Source organism: Ruditapes philippinarum, unplaced genomic scaffold, assembly GCF_026571515.1.
Source record: "Ruditapes philippinarum isolate M1 unplaced genomic scaffold, ASM2657151v2 ctg39_1_1_1_1, whole genome shotgun sequence".
Classification (NCBI taxonomy): Eukaryota; Metazoa; Mollusca; class Bivalvia; order Venerida; family Veneridae; genus Ruditapes; species Ruditapes philippinarum.
Genome location: NW_026867092.1, coordinates 64,015 through 84,164, shown reverse-complemented (window position 1 = coordinate 84,164; position 20,150 = coordinate 64,015). Strand labels below are relative to the sequence as shown.

At 31.3% G+C, this 20,150-nt stretch overlaps 1 protein-coding gene across 1 annotated transcript in view; it reads right to left on the bottom strand.

Annotated features, from left to right (window-relative positions):
- Positions 1–926: 926 nt before the first annotated feature.
- Positions 927–20,150, bottom strand: part of LOC132734829 (proto-oncogene tyrosine-protein kinase receptor Ret-like) — a 38,541-nt gene continuing 19,317 nt past the window's right edge. The window contains exons 6-24 of the mRNA XM_060721683.1: positions 18,394–18,550; positions 13,245–13,351; positions 12,764–12,874; positions 12,412–12,631; positions 11,540–11,755; positions 10,976–11,127; positions 10,394–10,562; positions 9,290–9,438; positions 8,746–8,877; positions 8,043–8,190; positions 7,383–7,490; positions 6,941–7,043; positions 6,024–6,150; positions 4,875–4,997; positions 4,179–4,249; positions 3,050–3,187; positions 2,642–2,741; positions 1,434–1,509; positions 927–970 (exon numbers count right to left, since the gene is read on the bottom strand). Of these exons, the coding sequence (XP_060577666.1) occupies positions 927–970; positions 1,434–1,509; positions 2,642–2,741; positions 3,050–3,187; positions 4,179–4,249; positions 4,875–4,997; positions 6,024–6,150; positions 6,941–7,043; positions 7,383–7,490; positions 8,043–8,190; positions 8,746–8,877; positions 9,290–9,438; positions 10,394–10,562; positions 10,976–11,127; positions 11,540–11,755; positions 12,412–12,631; positions 12,764–12,874; positions 13,245–13,351; positions 18,394–18,550 (2,451 nt within the window). The remainder of the gene's footprint in view (positions 971–1,433; positions 1,510–2,641; positions 2,742–3,049; positions 3,188–4,178; positions 4,250–4,874; positions 4,998–6,023; positions 6,151–6,940; positions 7,044–7,382; positions 7,491–8,042; positions 8,191–8,745; positions 8,878–9,289; positions 9,439–10,393; positions 10,563–10,975; positions 11,128–11,539; positions 11,756–12,411; positions 12,632–12,763; positions 12,875–13,244; positions 13,352–18,393; positions 18,551–20,150) is intronic.

Sequence of the window (20,150 nt, the reverse complement as noted above, 5' to 3'; positions counted from 1 at the left end):
CCATATTTTCATAAAAAGTTCAATTCTACATTAATGACATTCTAGACAAAGCTAGTCAAAATCATAACAACCTAGACAAAACAAGTCAAAGTCATAACAAATCAGCATTCACTGATATAGAACACTGTTAATTTGTGTCAAAATATGACTTGCAAAAATTCAATAGTTTTTTCCTGTATTTCCAAACACGCAAGTGTGGTTTTGTCGAAGCATCACTTTCTGAAAACAACTGAAACAAACACACGCCAACCTCGGGCTTAAACATCGGGTTTTATCCCTTTTAAAGTAACTCTCCTTTTTTTATTAAACAAATCTCTTACCCTTTTTACACAAAGGTAAAGGTGTTCTTCTGGAATTATTTTAATATTCACAAAAAGCAGGTTTCCCGTTGAAGGTCCGTTTCATTAGAATCTTTTTCTTAATACATCTCGCGCTACCATTTTCCGTTAAAAAACGCAGTTTTCACTGGGAATATACATGCTTTTCTTTTTGTTTTTTGTTAAACCGATTGTCGGTAAAGCATTTTCCCCTTTTTTTCTGAACATCGGTCTTGGCCCGTGCGAGGGTTTTACACGATTACGGGCTTGAACCTAGACTTTTTTTCAATTAAACACTCTTGCCATGCCAGTTTCTTGTTATTTATTTCAATTTTTTCCCTCTGATTTCACATTATTGGTTATTGGAACGTCATTCACATTAATTTTGGGTTTTAAAAGAGTGAGTTCCTTATCAGTATACATCGGGGGTGGTTTATTGCGATGTCACCTAATTTGGGGGTCGCGTTTCCATAAGGCAGGTTATTTATCATCTCGCCCCTTTTTTGACTGAAGGGGGTTGGGTTTAAAATAATTTTTCGTGATGTATTTTCATTTACAAAAGTAAAAAATTTACTTTGTCAAAAGGTACTTCTTCTTATCACATTTTAATCACAGCGCTCCCCTTTCAAGAATTTCCTTTTCCTCATCTTTCTCTGAAACAGGAAAATTTTGTCTGATTAAATAGTCATTCTTTAAATTAATTACGACTGGGTTTAGTTGATAATGTACCGATCAAGAAATATAATGCGAAAATAAATGTACAGAATGTCCATTCGCTGAGATTTTTCATGAAATATATACGTGTGTTTACCATATTTTAATATTGATTTAAATGTTTTTTTTATATATGATCATGTTCTTAGTCTTTCATTACTCTTTTATTTAGAATGGTTTTGTACGTATTTTTCTTTTATAACTTGATATTGTTCATGTATGTACACAAGTGAGACTTGAATAAACAAATTATCTTGTTTTGTCTATAAATTTTGGGTAGACGTATGTATAAAATTTTTTTTGTAAAAAATCAATATTTATCAAAAGTTTTCAAAACAGTCATTTAGACTTCGCAAGAAAAACAAGAGATCATTCAGCTATTTCTAAGCAATTGTAACTTACCTATATAGTTTGTGTTGAAACACTTGTTGTACAGATCTGATATCCGAATATTGTTCTGTGATAAGTCAAGGTAACCCTGAAATCAGAATAGCATGTCTATAAAACTATTTTGTTCTTTATAGCCGTACAAATTAACCAGCATTGCTTTTGTACAATTTGGTAACGCTAACTTCTGTATATACATGGGAAAAACAGTGAGCACTCCTGACGTTTTACAATAATTGTGACTTTTATACAGAAACCTTGACATTATCTAAATGTATATATATATTGCCTGTATTAGCGCTACGAGTAATGTTTAATAATTGTATTCCGTCTGTGTCAGATGTTTAATATTTATTCGGCCCTCTGTTCCATTTGTTAGCTGGTGCAGCGGCATATTGAATCATCTGCAATTTGTAATGCGTTAATAATGATATTTTGTCTTCTGAATCAAATGTCTGAGTGCTTAACTTAACTTAAGGTTTTGACTGCCTCCCTCTCGCCATCTTTGTATTTTGGCGACACAAATTTCTTAATTCCATTATATCTGTATGACTGTCATTGACTTCTTTCAACATATTTAACTAGTTTGTTATTCAAGGGATGTTCTTTCTTTGTGAAAAATGTGAACGATTTGTTTTAACTAAACTAAATATCTTCTTATCATTCATTTATTTTATTATAGAGATGCATATCTTCACAGGACAGACGAATCTTTTGAGTGAGAAATAAGAATAAATCACAAATTTTTAATCTTGATGTAAGGCTTGTCCAGATATTTTTTTTTACATTCATAACACATTGTATATTTGATCATATATAGAGTGATCTATAATGGTTGACGCACGCACACGCAATTTTATAATTTATAAGAACATACTTGAAAATGATCAATTGCATGTCTGACATATAATACACCTGACAGGTTGTTATCTTTCCTGAACCTATTTGCACTTATTTTGGTCTGAAATTATTTTCGGATTGAGAATCTCTTCCAACTTGTTGAAAGATACTGCACTTAAAATTATTTTTTTAGAATGAGGTATTAGAAGTTTTATTAAGAATAGTTTAATGTACTGATACTGATATGTAACACGAAACAGGATGAAAAAAAGCTAAAAGTTCAATGAATAAAAAATCTTCAATATATTTACCTAACATTAATGTTAAACATTGTTTTTACATATTGTAATACCAAACAAATGCTAGAAATATGCATGCATTACCGTTTTCTCTTGCAGTATTCTATCAAATATTTTGGCTAATGTTGCAAAGGAAGGTCTGTCGGCGGCGTCAATTTTCCAACATTTCTGCATCACTGCATACCTTTTAATATTAAAATGAATTTGTTACATCTACCTACGACTGCAGTATCATACAGTAAAATGTCAAGAAATATTTTTGAACCTGGGATGGAACTCGATAACAGTATCAAATTAATCGTACTATATGTGCATTAAGATACAAATAAAAAATTTGAAAGGTTTCTTCCTTTAACTAAGGTAACCAAAATTGAATACATTTGTAGTTATAATAAAATTGGATACAATGTAGGAAAGTCAAATTTCTACTCCTACTGAAAGTAGATACAAATGATATATAGAATGTGAATGGAGTAAAAAAGTAAAATTTACATTTCATCTTGACAATTTTCTGGTCGATCCATACGATATCCTCCAATCAACAAGTTATACAATCTTTCAGGGGGTATACCAGGGTATGGTGGGGCTCCAAGTGTCACCAACTCCCATAAAACGATACCATACGACCAGCTATAAATTATAGAAACATATGTTGTTAAATACTTTGTTCTTCACAATTTGTCACTTATATATACATAAATACATTACAGCACTTGATGGTCAGCCAGTTACTTGTTAGATCAAAAAAATATATCCTGTATTACGCTGGTCTGTATCTAAAATAAAGACTTATAAAACGCATACACGTATATACATGTATATCCATTGTTTTATTTAAGAGTGACATTCGTTTGAATTTTGTTACTTAGACAAATTATCTTATATAATAAAAATGATTGTTAGGTCATGAAATATAATAAAACACTATCAAGGCAAGTAATTCTTATTAAATGTTGTCTTTGCTAATGATAATTCAATGTCATCTCTATTTGCCATTTGTATTTGTATACATTCGGATTGAATTTTTGATGAAAAGTTAATTAAGTATGCAACAAGTAATTATTAACTAAATATCAACAGTACAACTACAATTTTAACAATTCTTTTTTTAAAAAAAGGACATCTTTAATAACGGAACAAACAAGATAAACGGGCCAATGAAAGCTTTTCTATCATAAACATGATTTTGTTTAAAAAAAAAGAAATTTGGTGTAAAAGTATATAATTACTGAGGAGAAAATATTAAATGAATATACATGTATGTACAGCCATTCATCCAATGTAAAAAAATGTTTAAGATTATTTTCAAAATATATTGCTGCATGCCTAACAATTGTTACATAATGAACTTGACATTTTATTTTTTTTATAGGAATAGCGGTTATCTGAAGCATGAAAAAAAACGAGAAAAAAGTCTAAAAATGACTGACAGAAAATATAGATGTAAAAATATATATCTTATGTAATAATGTTTGTGAGAGATACAAATGTTATAGCGACTCATTTTATAATCTTTCTACTTTTGAAAACCGTTTCTAATTGTAAATGAACCAAATTTAAGACATTTAGTACATTGTAGTAATACAAGGTCATATTAAATGAAAACAATAAAATATCTCACATGTCACTTCTGGTGGTGTATATCTGTGCATACAGAGATTCTGGTGCAAGCCACTTTACCGGTATTCTGCCCTGAAATTATAGTTTTGTCATCATTATTTAAAATTATATCAGAAAACAACACGTCTATGTTAATTTAACTTAGCTTGTATCTTATGATGGTATATTTGAATGACCTTGAACAAAAGTAAAATATCATATGATGTAAAACATTTAGCGTTTACACCATATTTTATAGTTTTCATTTGTAACGTTGATTTATTTATACATCATATTTATTTGCCATGGAAACCTGAAATAACACCATTTAGTAGATTGAATTTCCTCGCTAAAGTAAGTTAACTGACAACAATATGTGTTATGTAATATACATGTATGTGTTTAAAATGGTAATACAAAATTATTCTTTTGGGCGTCCGTGGCCGAGTGTTAAAGGTCGCTGTGGATTCAAATCCCGACAGGGACTTTTGGATTTTTCATGTGATGAAACTATCCAGATAACTAACGTAACGTCGGTGGTTCTACTCAGGTGCCTGTTAGCTATAGTGCCTGAAATAATGCACGGAAGAGCACCTGAAGTCTTCCTTCACCAGTAAAGCTGGAACGCTGCCATATGAGCTATACTGTGTCTGTGCGACGTTAAACCCAATGAAACGAACATACAATCAAACAAAACTATTTTATCCTTTTAACTTACTTTGCTCTTTTTGAGATATGTATCTGCCTCATACACATCACGGGTGAGTCCAAAGTCTGAGATTTTTAACACTTTACCAGAAGCAACGAGGATATTTCGAGCGGCTAGATCTCGATGAACCAACTGAAAAAACACAATAAACATATTTATTTTAAAAAAATCGTTGAAAAATATGAGAAATATATTACATATATTGCTGAAATTAATATTCTCCCTTGCAATTATAATTTCGATTACATAACCGTTACATAAGCTACATTCGAAGACAAACATCATGTGCTCCTTTACTTTTTACTTGGACAATATATGACTACATATGGGCCATTCTGGTTTATTGATTCTTATAACGTTACGAAAATAACTCTCTCAGTAACTATTTACGTCGTAATTTACATAATGTTTCTTAAATGCCAGTTTTAAAACTTAATGCAAAAATAATGTTTTTGTCATAACACATGGGGTGAAAACGCTACTTTTTATACATTATAGTTAGCATGTGGTGAGACATTCAATTTTTATGTTTTATGTAGCTGTAGCTTCATTCTATTTATCATGTTTAACAAATTTACCAGACATGCTCAATCACATGAACAATTTATTATACATATTTACCTGTATAAACAGGTATAGTCTAATTAATGTACATGTTATTCAAATTAGAAAATCATATTAATACATGCTACATAATGCCTGAACAATAAACACCTAATCATAAGTCGTGTACGATGTACAACAATGTTAAATTTAAAACCTTGTTGTTTTTTTGTTAAGACATGTCATACCTTAACAAATAATACTTCAAAAACAACAATAACAACAACTATAGTATGAGCCACATATATGCAAGTATATATATCATAGCGCTATTAATCACATGTTTGGAAATGTTCAAACGTATATTGTTAAGATTGACAGGCTGCCTGAGGATGCTCTACAAAATAATTGTACGATTAAATTATGTTTCAGTTTATTTAGCTTTTGTGTTAAAGGAATATGATAGAGGGCTTTTCTTATGAATAATTTGAAACATTTGAAAATAACAATTTTAACAATGAAAATAACCATTTATGCTGTTTTAAATCATGTTCAACATCAGCGGTTATGTTTAGTGTCGCTAAGCTAAAATAGCTTTGTTGCTATTATATTTACCTTTATTTCGCTTAGATAACTCATGCCTTTGGCTATTTGCCATGCAAAGGAGAGCAGATCCCGCATACTGAGCAAGTCCCCATTTAATTCCGGGTCTGTTTGTTCCTTTACGTTGGGAGACTTCAATCTACCGGATACAAAAATAGAGGTTTTAGATTGGACGTTAAATGAAAGGGATCATAAAATCAAACATCCGTATGAGTTTTGAACGTAAATCAATTTTTATAATTGTATGTTAAACATAAATTTCTCAAAACTATTTATCTTTGTGACAAACTTCATATTAATTATTGCACTTCATAATACACATTTGTCTCGCGTATAACATACATGCCATTATTAAATAGTTGTATGGTTTTGTTAAGACAAATGAGCTTAATACGTCTCAATGATTGTCAAATGTAGCTGGCATTGAAAATTCTAATTGATAAGAACGCGCTAAAACTAATACGCGGATCATAATTTATCCACTTTTATCGTCAGTTTTGACAACTGAGGACTTATCACTCAAACTTTAAAAGGAAGATGTACGACTTGGATAAAAGTATAAATCGACAAAGAATAGTAGATCAAGGAACCCTGAAGGACAATGCAATTTTTTGTGTGTTCCAATATTCTACTTTACTCCAATAAAAAACAACATAAAAAATGACTTTAAAAGGTTAATATTTATATAGTTTACATAATCAATTTCTCTATAAATCAGATACTTAGAGATCTTATCCATTATATTATGATCTACCATGACATTTAGCCTACTTATTTTGTTGCAACGGTTTCAAAGGTGAAGGCGATTGAATCAGGAACATTTAACATGATAGATGTGTTTATCAGGACACTATACAAGGTAAATAATCAATCAAACCCAGCAAATTATTCAATGCCTTATATTTGATTAGGAGTTTCAGTTAATTTACCTAACAGCAGAATTCACGTATCCGTTCTCTTCTAGACGGCTCCGACGAAGATACTTCAACAGACATCCATGTTGACAAAATTCAACCACCAGATAAAAAGGCCCTGCAGATAAAAATATCGTTTTCTTAAAATAAAATTCTAGCAATTTAAAAAATGTTTGAATTATACAAGATGTGATGTGGTAAGTCTAGTAAAGGATTATTTTAATAGTGTTAATATCCTTTATCTATGCAACTTTATTCATGCATGTTTGTAACTGTACTTTTAATAAGTCACAGGTGTGCAGTTTGTGAATTATAATGTTATATAATTTGTTAAAATGTCTTTTGCGTGTAAAATTCATCACTTTAACTACACTAAACCGCAACATTTCATCAGCATTACGCCAAATGCGAGATAGAAGACAATGGTATGGAAAGTAAGACATATTCAAGGTCATACCGTCAACAGTGCACGCGCCAACCAGACGAACAACATTTGGGTGACTAACGTCCTTCAAAAGGTTATATTCTGACCATAAATCTTGCTCTTCCAACTGCGTTGAACAATCTACAAAATGTGAGAACATAAATTTATGCCTTCATTTTGACATTATTAACATAATTAATTTACTTTCAACTAGAAATTAATATCTCAAAAATAATCGAAACTCAAATTAGTATCGTTAAGAAATGGTTGAGAGAGAGAGCGAGAGTACAAAATGTAAATCCAATTAAATGGTTGAAATTTCATATTTAATACAGCAATCATCTTAAGAAAGTGTGGGTTTCTATGAACCTGTTTGCAGAAAATGTTGGGGTCGTTGTCAAAGTACAGTCACTGGTTTGCATCAGACATTCACCTTAGAAAATTCAATAATAGCAACACACTTAAAGCACCTTTTTACCAAACAATTATTTATATCACCTAGCCTCCGCGCAGTCTGATCAGTATCCATGCTGTTCGTTTACCAACTCTATTACAAGTGGAGAAACTGATAGCGAACAGCATGGATTCTGATCAGACTGCGCGGATGCGCAGGCTGGTCAGGATCCATGCTGGTCGCAAACGCATTATGTTGGTTTTGTCGTGACGCGGCTCAAATCAAGTGTAGTATCTTACGTTTTAACATTTTCACTGCCACATTACGGACACCCTGATCTTCACTTGTCATTCTAGCTTTAACAACAAGGCCAAATTCACCCTCTCCGAGAGTTTTCTCTAGTGTTAACGAATCTCTAGGAATCTCCCAACGCTCGCTATCCTCGTACTGTAAATGATTTAACAAGAAAAATAAATTTTTAAAACGGTGCAACAGAAACAATCAATTAATAATGTACACGTGTAAAAGTGCTGAAAAAAGACAATTATACAAAAGGAAAATAAAATTAATTAATTTTTGCCAATTAAGAAGCAATTAATATAATCAAAGTTCTAAGATTTCTGTGTATTTTGCGTTTTTATTTGTTTCTGTCTTTATTGTAAAAAAGGTAATATATATCACCAACAGCAATTTTGTCATAGTTACACAATCGAAAAAGTCTAGACTTAAATTTGAAAATCATGTCATATAAAATTGTCATGTCAATTTGTACCCTATGACTGTAATTCCGTTGGTAATTAATGTTTAAAATGATGCGTGACATACAAATGTTGTTGTATGCATTAGTTACGACTGATACAATTTGCACATAAAGAAAAGAGATACAGGAGATTATCCAAGACCTCATATCAACTTGACGAAGAAACGGGAAAACATAGTCGCTGCCTAAACAGACAGCAACAAAAATGTAATTTATAAACCAAAGAAAGTTTGACTTCTTACCATGTACTGGATTTGTGTAGAATAGATGGGACCTTTTTGTGACCAATGATCAGAAGAGTAAGAAAGTCTTCTTTCACGTTCATCCTGGTAGTCAGAAGGTAATCCAGATATAGACACTACACTTCCCACGTGCTTTAAAATAAAATGCTTATACGTGAATTAAGGGCTTACAATACTGTGGCATTACAAATAATAATATGCATGTTTTTTGTCATTCTATGAAACAAATTTTAATTATTTGAACTATTCATATTTGCTATATATGCTTTGTCTTATCGCCAGATGTTATTATGTTTTATTCAATTGATTGTTTCAAAAACTTGACATACACATAATCTTCTAATTGTAGAAAAAGTGGGTTTCTTATTCGGAGGTTGCGAGTTCGAAAAGCAACAGAGGTTAGACTTTTGTTAGGATTCTTCTAACCACACCGGTGTAATTATTACTTAAACTGCCGCCAAACAAACAAACAAGGTGTGAATGAGCAAACAAATAAACGGGCTTCAGGTAATTTGAAATGATTTCAAAAATTGTTGTTGCATACCTTCATGTTTGTTTTCCGTCTGTCGTTTTTCTTCTTCGTGAACCACAGCATGAACAGTGAAAACGTTATCAGGAAAAACATGGTTATACCTACACCTATAGCTACTCCACACACCTTATCACAAATAGGTGGCTGGTCAGTCACAAGAGCTGTAAAGGTAAATATACAACTGCTGTTTAATCCTAGGTACATTTGTTTCTGCGATATGATGTCTTTGTGGTCGAATTTGAAAGCATTTGTTTAAATACCTTTAAAGAACGCATAGTGCTTATGTTTAGACTAGAGATGCAAGAGATGTTGTACTTTAAAGTCATTGTTTCATATGAATGTTCAAACCGCGTCAATATTTTTCTTTATTGTAAAATTGTAGTCAAACATTTCGCAAATATATTGGAAAGGGGGACAAAAGTAACGACTTATACATACAATACTTTCTTTCGAAAAAACAGAACCGGAAGAAATTTTCAAATATGCTAGACAATGTAGTATGATAAATGTCATATACAATGTATTGACAAATATGAACTGACTTATGTGTCGAATGTTTAGTTCTGTGAAAAGGGTAACCGGAAGAGTTCTCTTTCAAAATATGTCAGACAATGAAGTGTTATAAAAGCCATATCTTGACTGACAGCCTAACAAATTGTCATTGTCTTATACCAGGAAATGCAGCATTCACTAAAAGGTAGTAAAGACATAAGTATAATAGCATAAGCCTTTAGAAGATCCTAATCTCGATGTTTTTTCTCTTTTCTCTGATATAAATAATTTTAAAGTGGTCAGGGGTAATAACCGGTTTACTCGCACTTAAATTGTCTACAAAGGTTGTCTGCTCATGCTGTATAAAGGTTACAGCCATTTTTTTTGCATTCGAACAATTTAAATATCATCAAACCTATTGTTTATGTATTGTTTTAATTCAACCAAAAAATAAGATACATATGTGTTCGTAAATTCTTTATATATGTGAATTTAGATTTTGATTGATGAATGTTGTTCTTTAAAGTTTACGTTAAAAATGATGAATGACTTAACGATGGACAAGTCAATTTACGACATTAACCTTGGTTATGGTAAAAAGTAAATGTTAATTTTGAATGTTACCTATGGTATCGGTATGATAAGTCTCATTCTCAATCTGCGTCACGGACTGTGGTATTATTGATTTAGGTGTCTTTTCGAAGTCATATCTCATATCATTCTCTGTAGATATCTTTGACGTTGCTACACTTGGTCTGTCTGATTGTACAGGATCAGGGGCTTCTAGTCCATTCTTAAATATCAATATTAGAGATAATGTATCGAAAACAAAACTGGCAACAGTAATTAAATGAAATATTTGATTGTATATCTTACAACAATTTGAGTACTTAAGTTTAGCAAAGAAGTCGAACGACAAACATCTTTCTCATTCCCGACATATTATGTTTTAAACACCAAGAAACAACATAAAATTTAATTAAGACTGCAGTTATAAGTGCCATATCAATAATTTTATAAAGTGACACCGACTGAATGACAAATACTGATTTTGCTGTGTACGACAAATAAGAAAATTAAAGAGTTACTAGGTAACATTTTAGTTAGCATAATAATGTTTTCTATAAAATTGATGTAATGTTGACTCTGAAACATTTCTATTTATGTTTCTATGGTGATAGACAAATAATTCAATACAATAATTACCTTAACAGTTGTATTAACATTGAAACCAGGTTTCGGTTCGTGTGGTGGCATACATGTACAGTAAATCCCATTGTCTTCTTCACACCAGCAAGGGCTCTCAGCCATCATAATACCGCGAGGATTTCCTAACAAATAAGCCCCTGATACCTCGGCTGTAAACATACAATTTTAGGATCTATATAATTCTACGCAAAAAATTCAGATGGTTTGAAAAACACAGTTATTAAATATAACAAAATATTCCTACTTAAAATGTTTAGGACACATCTTAATAGACCATGTTTAGTTTACATATATTTGAATATATGTGATTCTAAAGAATAAATTATTTTCTAAAGAGCTTAAATAAAAGGATGTTGATAATGTTCGAATACAGCTTTACAGCTTATAATGTTACACTTTCTTTTACACGTACATTTCATGAATAAACCAAGTTTGTGATCTGCTTTCGTAGCTGTAAAGGTATTTTCCTGTCCTAGAATTATATGAAATGCAAAATTGTGTAACCCTATCAAAGAGAAAGAAATACAATAAAAGAATATTAAATACATGTAGTATACATACTAGTACAATCTTGTGGACAAAGGTGGGGAAATCTGTTTTCAAGCTCATCACACACCAGATTGGGACACGTTGCAATTTCATGAGTGCATGTACCATAATTTTTTGACATGCGCGGATTTCTTTCACTTCCACGCATTACACATCCTCCAGAAGTAAGCCCAACGCCACATGCCCCGGAACATGACTGAGTGGAGTCATGTACTGAACAACCTTCATCTAAAAGGAAAATATTAGCATGTGTCAAGCTCTATATAATCATAATTCTTGTATATTTGTGAATATATAAAACACTTTTAAACTTTTTTTCTGAGAAGTCTATTAAATTTATCTGAAAAAAAAAATGATCAAGGATAGGTTTGTATTTCGCTATAACAAACTTTAAACTTTATTAGATAAGTTATCAAGAACCAAACTTTAATCATCAGGACATTTTTGTCGTTTAATTGATAGCCAGAAACGCAGTCAGAAGGCTTCTGGAATGTTTTAAAGACATTGATTTTTGTATATTTCTCCGTCGTGTTCCAAATCAACCTAGTTTTGGTAAGCGGAGAAAGTATTTCGTCATTAAATTCAACTTTGTAATACGATCATCTCTTATTGTTTGATAATCGGCCTGTTTTTATTTGAGCCGCGTCACGACAAAACCAACATATTGCGTTTGCGACCAGCATGGATCCAGACCAGCCTGCGCTTCCGTGTAGTCTGATCAGGATCCATGTTGTTCGCTTACAAACCCTATAACAAGTAGAGAAACTGATAGCGAACATCATGGATCCTGATCAGACTGCGCGGATGCGCAGGCTGGTCTGGATCCATGCTGGTCGCAAACCCATTATGTTGGTTTTGTCGTGACGCGGCTCATTTATACTCACCACATGATATGGAGTTTCTACCGCTTCCCTGTAAAGCAACATCAATTGCAATATTAGGTCCATCATGAACTACAACAGTCATTGAATGTCTGGAAGGTGCGGCGGCAAGGGCAGCTGTGTTCTCAACATAAATGATGCCAGACCTTGGGGTTATACCAAAGATTTCATCTCGAAGTGTATATTTAGTGCTAATCTCCCCGGCACCATTGATAGTGTGTAACTGTTCAAATAAAATAAAAACAAAACAAAAATAAGAACAGCATACTATTAAGTGTTGCGATGGTTATAATAAAACGAATAAAAAGTCTTATGTTAGTCATCCCGAAGAAATGATATTCAAAGCAAAACATACCCTTGCAAGACGTGTTGCATTCCTGAAAAATGATAACGCCAGTGTCGATTTAAAAGACATAGATGGAGGAGAGTCATCTAACGGCTTGTGTATGTTTATAACAACCGTAGCCTGAAAATAAAAAAAAAAATACACATGTAATTCAATGTCGAGAGCGAACAATTTTTTGACAATTTTTCAATATATTGTAATGCATTGCTTTCATTTTACCACGAAATTATCGTTTACCAGCTATTCCTAGTGATCACTTTTTATTTGGTAAAATTCATTACATTTAAACATTCAAGCAAATTTTAATTGCTGAATCCTAGTGGATAAATGAGCATTTAATAAGAGGATGAAAAATATGAAGCACAAATTAACTTGAAATTATGTATCCAAATACCAACCAAATAATTAACGCAAAAAAGCAGTTATTTATTATACACCAAGTATAACAAAATATCTCAATGTACTAATATCAGAAAAATCTAATTATTACCGAATTGTTCATCTTGGAATCAGATTGAATCATATTCTCATCAACAACAGCTATTTCACATTTGTACAGAGTGTCAGTAATGTAGTCAATGTTCTCTAGATGAATACCTGTAAATAAATAAAAAAATGCATTAAAGATATACACCAAACAATCAATTAAAATACAGCATATTTGATCGCCTTAAGAACAAAATGAAACAAATAAGGCATCAGACAATACTAACTACATTAAGAGAAATATAACGATAAAACATAATAAGTCATCGTAAAATCACATTTTTATAAAGTTCCAAAATATGAAAATAATTCGCACCAAAAAGGAAAATGCACCATTGTGTGTTTATCTAGATTAAAACGAGACTATTTATTTATTTGTAATATAATCTTTAGGATACGAAATTTATATATTCAATGGATAAAGGCAACAACAATTCCTATTTTTTACTTTCTTTTACTTTTATTTAATTATAAGGGACACGAACAACCAGTTATAAAAAAGCAATCGTAAAAGAAATCCATTGCCGAAAAATTGATATCTCTAATTCGAAATGCGTGTTTCACAATTATTGTGCATTTCGTAAATGTATTGTCGATACAATCAAATTATCAAAATTTTTAATGCATTACTGCAAATGTTTGTCATATTTTTGTCAAGTTAAAACATTTGATCTTAGGATAAAAGTTTCTTTGAAAAAAAAATCTCAATAAAAAATTGTCATTGGAATAAACCTAAGCATAATTTTGTTTTCATCTTACAAGACAACTTTGAACTATCTTTTTGCATATGTTTTAAGTAAATGTAACGACATACCGTTCTTGTAAATTATTTTTTACAACAATTCATCTTTAGCTTCTTTTCACTTTTATACTGATATTTCTTTACTATATTTGTATCCTATTTGATAATCACGTATATCAGATGCTTTTATTTTCTTCAATTCTAAACAATATAATATATCGGCGATGATATTCCTGTCAAACTGATCGATAAGACTAAGAATCAGCAGTTTTTATTCTAATATCTATATAAACATCGTTTTGTTCTACGTCAAAAATAAGCTGATGATACTATCAAATAACAGTTGAAATATAATAAAAAGCTTTAGTATAAAAACAATGACGTAAATTTATGGGAACACAGTTGGTTGCCTCTGTTTGAAACAATCAAACAATCATCGGATTCGTTAATATGTGTTATTCTCCGGCATAATCAACTTATAATGTACAAGTGTATAATAGGCTCATTAAAATCCCAGAAAGTAATAGCCCCTTAATCTTTGCGTAACGTATAAAGTAATGTACTGATATTCAATAAGCACATTACTCTGTCATTTGTTACTTTTAATCAAACGATAGTTGTAAACACATTCCAATCCAGCACACGGATGTAAACGTGCTTACTTAAATTTAATATGATTGTTTTTGCCGTGTCCACAAGAACGTCAGGTTTGAATAAAGTCAGCTGTTGCGACTTTAATGATGTCAGCAGAAAAACTAAAGTGGACAAAACACGCACATAGACACATTTCTCTTGTAGTTCATTTCAATATTTTTATCAATTAATCTTCTGAAATAATAATGCTGAATAATTGAGAAATATTATGTAAATAAAACAAGTTGGCCTATATTAAGAACTCATATCTTAAGCAGAATTTAACCATTCCTTCTACATACATATTTTGTTAAAATAATCTTTTAATCTTCTTTTTTCAATATTTAGACAGCGTTAATTATAACAAAGAGAAAAAGGAATGCCTAAAGAACGCCTAAAACGGCAAAATTTAAAATGTTGCTGTCTTGGTTTAATTACGCCTGTTGATGTACGATAATGGAAATTGCAAGCTACTGTATGCTACTGCCAACACCCGCCGCCTAGTTCCGGTTAAGAGGAATTTAACATGTAAACATGAAAAGTTTGAATTTATTAAGATCGCAAGAAAGAGAATGCATGTGCACTAAAACTGTAAATGATGCGCAGAACTAAGTAAAATGATTTTTTGACAGGCGATAATCATTTTCGGGTTTGCCATTTAGAATATTGATACTTGTATTTGCTTACATTAACAATTCTTATCAACATAAACGGTTTTATTTAATGTCAAATCAGCAACGTTACTTTTTAAAAACATTGTTTAATCAGCCATAAGAAGAAAAAAGTTTCATTCATCAACTACATGTTTGCCTTTTACTCATTAGGGTTCTTGTTAACGTTTAATGCATGACTATAACAAAGCTATTTAACTGTTTAAATAAGGAAACAAAAGCTGTTTGATTTCCATTTTGCTCTTATTGCTTCTGTGTTTATGATAATAAAACTCAGTTGTCGATCTGACAATGTATTCAGGGGATTATATTTCAATCAGAGCCCAAAGACTTCTGCCTAAGAAAATATTCACATTGTAATTCAATACATAGAAAATAAACCGGCTTTTGTAACTTATCATACTTGTTGAGTTAATGCAGACTATTTGACGTCAAAATGAATTGAAATATAACCATAATGATAATTGAGTTTTGCCTATTAAAATGTATTAAATAGTACAATAAAAAAAGATACTATACTATACGAATGTGTAGGTTTTGAAATATCAATTATATTTAAAAGGTTTACTCACTTTAATATAAAATACAAAAAAAGCTCTCACGTGTTCGAACATGCGGTTTACATTTTTCTTCTGTTAATAGTTTGAGAATACACTCCTATTTTAATTATTTAAAAACAACATTTTTTTACGTTGCAGTGTAATTATTAAGAATTTAAAAAGAAACATTTTAATATTAACTGAACTGCTGAGTAAGCTTGCATGTCATTCCGATAACGTGTTTAAAGTTACTGAATCGACGCTACAAACATTAAATTCAATTGATTTATACATGATTTAGGCAACGTGGCTGAGGTAGGGCTGTTTTGACGTAATAGGTGCGGCACATGGCGATTTTTCTCTGCATGTTGCACTTAATAGCTACCCTCGAACAATGGTATAAGTTGAATACTTGGCATTTATTTTGAGGGCAATACATATAACGTTAGTTTATTAGTATTTCCAATATAATCAAACGTTATGACCTAACAATGAATACTTTCTTAAACGGTATTTTATAATCGATTTTAAACACCTTGGCCTTTTAAATTAATATAAAAAACCTCATTATTCTATATCTTTGAACCTTTTCACTTCTGAGAACTGAATAATAGCCACTAAACCCAGTATTATAACAGTTCAAAAACAAAGCAAACTTTGTAATTTAAATTTTAAGGTTAACATGATTCTATTTAATGGTGTTTACACATTTAACTCTAACTGCCTACAAATTGCCTTATTTAACTGCAAAGTTTAATTAAAGCACATGTAACAATTACGTCAGGTGTCTACCGGGCGTTTTAGAATTTCATTTTGGTGTCACGTTATAGTTAAAAGGAATGTGAAGGTCTATTGGCCGTAATGCTCTTATATATACTTGTGGACATCACTTTTTACAGACAATTTTAGATTAAGGAATTTCATCTTGACAGACTTTTTAGATTGTGTTATTTTGATATCTTTCATTAGATCCCCGTTAACGAATTCCGACAGTACTGATCTGTCTTAAATACAGACAATGTAATTGATCGGTAGTAGACCCCCTGTCACCGTTCATGCTTGCAGAGAATATTTTCAAATAATTGTCAAATAAACTATTCTCAGAACACGATAACGCAAGACAGTCTTGTGTATAATGTTATTACTTTTAACCTCTAATAACATTTAACAATGTATAATTTAAGAATAAATAAATCCTTTAAAAATCGCATGGAATTTTTTAGATGTAACTAAGTAAGTGGTTTAATGTATTGGTTTACCCTTAAGTGTTTATAGAATTTAATTGCATCTTCTATAACAAGTCATAACAGCTCAAAGAACAATGCTTATTGGCTACTTAAAAATTGTTTCTAATAGGTAAATAATGAGAAACGTTTACAAAATGGCATGAGCATTGACATGTGAATGTTTTAACAACTCTCGATGTACTTAAAAACATGTGCTTGAAACATTGACTGTACATTTTCAAAGCATATGATCACACAATTGTATATTCACTTTTATTAACATAAGAAAATAGCCCCGGTGGAAATTGATCACATGTTGTCATCATTTCAAACGTTTCCAGACTTTACAATTTAAATTATTTAAAGTAATTTACGGACTCCCTGATGTTGTGAGTAACCGTCACGTTATCATATTGTAAGGAAATAAAGTGAAAAGAAATGGTCGAAATGTGTTTCCAGTTCACGTCTGAAACTTAAAATGCAGTATCAAGTCACTTTGTTATTTGTCTTTAAACAAACCTTCGGATTGATTTGTATTGTAAAAACAAAAATTAAGCAACAAAAAAAAGAAGAAAAAAAAAGAATCATTTATCAGCACCAAATTTACGGCACAGTTGAAAATCTCGCAAGCTCGGTTTGATTGAACCTGTGCATGGACGGTAGTGGTTAGTGCATGCAATCGTCTAAGCCCCCCAACCACCAGCTAAAGCAAAGTTCAACATTTGAATATGACATGGCAGAATTTGAATTTAGACAAATCTGCAGATGTGTAAAACGTTTTCATTACAAGCCGTCAGATGCAAAAGGTAGCACGGGGGAACATTTGAGACTTTGATAAATTTATTTGGTCACGTGTCATCTTTTCATTATTCTCCTGCTTTTTTCGTTAAAAAATTTTGAAACGAAATATCACAATGGTTCCGTTTTTAACTGCTGCAAGTTTGTCGAGAAATAATGATTAGTATGTTGGTCTATGCAATATGGTTGTTCAATTGTTGATCAACATTTCATGCGACGAAATAATGTTATGGCAACATAAAATGTGTGGTGATATCATTCAATCATAGTCTACAAATAATTATATTACAATGAATGCGGTAAAGTTTTGCCTGTACCAGCAATATATGATATGGCCTGCTTACTTCCTATTTATGCAGAGCAATCCGGTTTTTACGTTACCAGGTCCATTCAAAAGTTTTATGACATAATAAAGAATCATTTAAATTTAGAAATAAACAGTTCTTACTTCAAAGCAGGGCAAGTAGCTGACGCAAAGTCAGGATGATTAGATCTACACTGAACCCATTATTTTGGACTTTATCAGAAACGGTAAAATACTTACGCAATCTGCAGACTAATTTTGCAAGTTGAGGACGTACGCAGTGAAGATTTGTTTTGCACACATTTAGCTCATCTGTTATAGTTTTCACCACATGATTGGAGATCGTGTCACTCTCAGCGTCCATATCTTCTACTATCTCTTCAATTATGTCCAAGGACTGTAAGGATATAAACAATGTGATTTTAGGACACAAGATGTCTCTTTTCTCTCTTATATATGACAAATGAGAGAATAAGCAATATATTCTTATAAATGTATATAATGTACGAAAGGGACAGGAAGTGTTCAAACTTATAAAAAAACATTAAAGTACTATTTACATCACACACGTGTATTTTGAAGTTCTGTATGAAATTAAACTAGTTTGTATTGTTTGTGTTATGTTTTTATCTGAACATTTTCCAATTCGATTACATAAAGAAACAACCTCTAAATTTGGAACTGTTATTTGGCACGATATCAAATTTGTATATAGAGAATAATGTATTATAGAATTTACATGAAGATACTCAAAGTCATTCCCCTTCAGATTGAATGAAATGCAAATATCACAAAATTTCACATATTCGTGCCGTTCATATGAATTTCAGCTCAAATAAATCCTTAGCACAAAAGCATCTAAACAGATGAACACTAGTTCATTACTTTTAATACCACTACTAGATTAGATAAATGAGGCCAAATCAGAATGACCTACCGCGATATTAATTACATTTCAATTGCGATGTAATTTCAAAATTAAAACTATTTAACGAGGAACCTATATTGTCTTTTGACATGATGTGGTTCACGATATGTTACTTGTATAATATTTACCATTGATGTGTGAACTCTTGTAAAGACTTGCTTTCAATAGTTAAAGTTCTGAGTGTATACAAATTTACAACCTTTCAATATATTAAAATTTAAGAATAATTCAACTAGCACTAACGGTACTTGTATTAATTTTATTAAACAGTTATTACCCATTTTCCTTTACTGTTCTATTCAATTGATGTTCATAAATTGCAAACCATAACAGCAATTCTCGCAGAATAAAACGTTAATAACAATAATATTTTACTATATCTATTTCTTCATCGATATCAAAAGTGTAGAAAACATAACGCATGAGTTGTATCAATTGATATTTTCATGAGAAAAGGCATGCAAAGCTTAAAGAAGAAAGAAACTAAGGCTTGCATCAGGAAACTTATAGGTGATTGTTGAATGGAGCTTCTAGGGCTTGCTTCCTTGCTTTTATTTCAAGCTTTTAGCGGCTATTTAGACTTTAACAGTGATCAATAAAGAACAAAGTAAAAACACATTAGCTCATAAATTCGCACATTTAAAGACCTGGAAAAGACCCAATCGCAGGAGCCCTGCAGACTTAATAGCTTGCAATGATGTAAAAAATAAGACATTTACGAGAGCTATCGTGAAGAGTGGCATAACCTATGTTTCCTTTCAAGTTAACATTCACAGCTCTATGAATGAGGCATTTGTGTTTTAAAGATTACCAATACATACGATATATTTCAATGAAATGATGAAAAGCAAGCCTTTGAAATTTTCAGTTGTAAAGGATGGGTTCTGAACATGTAGACATTGGCATATATAAACACGAAAAAGTGCAATTTCTCTGGTAAAAAAATCTTCATCATATAAAGGTGTTTTATAAAATTAGTTAATTTCTTTGAAATTCTGTTTTTAGTTTCTAAAATGTTGGATGATACCTAAAATATATGACATTTCTCTTTTGTTGCTATAACACTCGC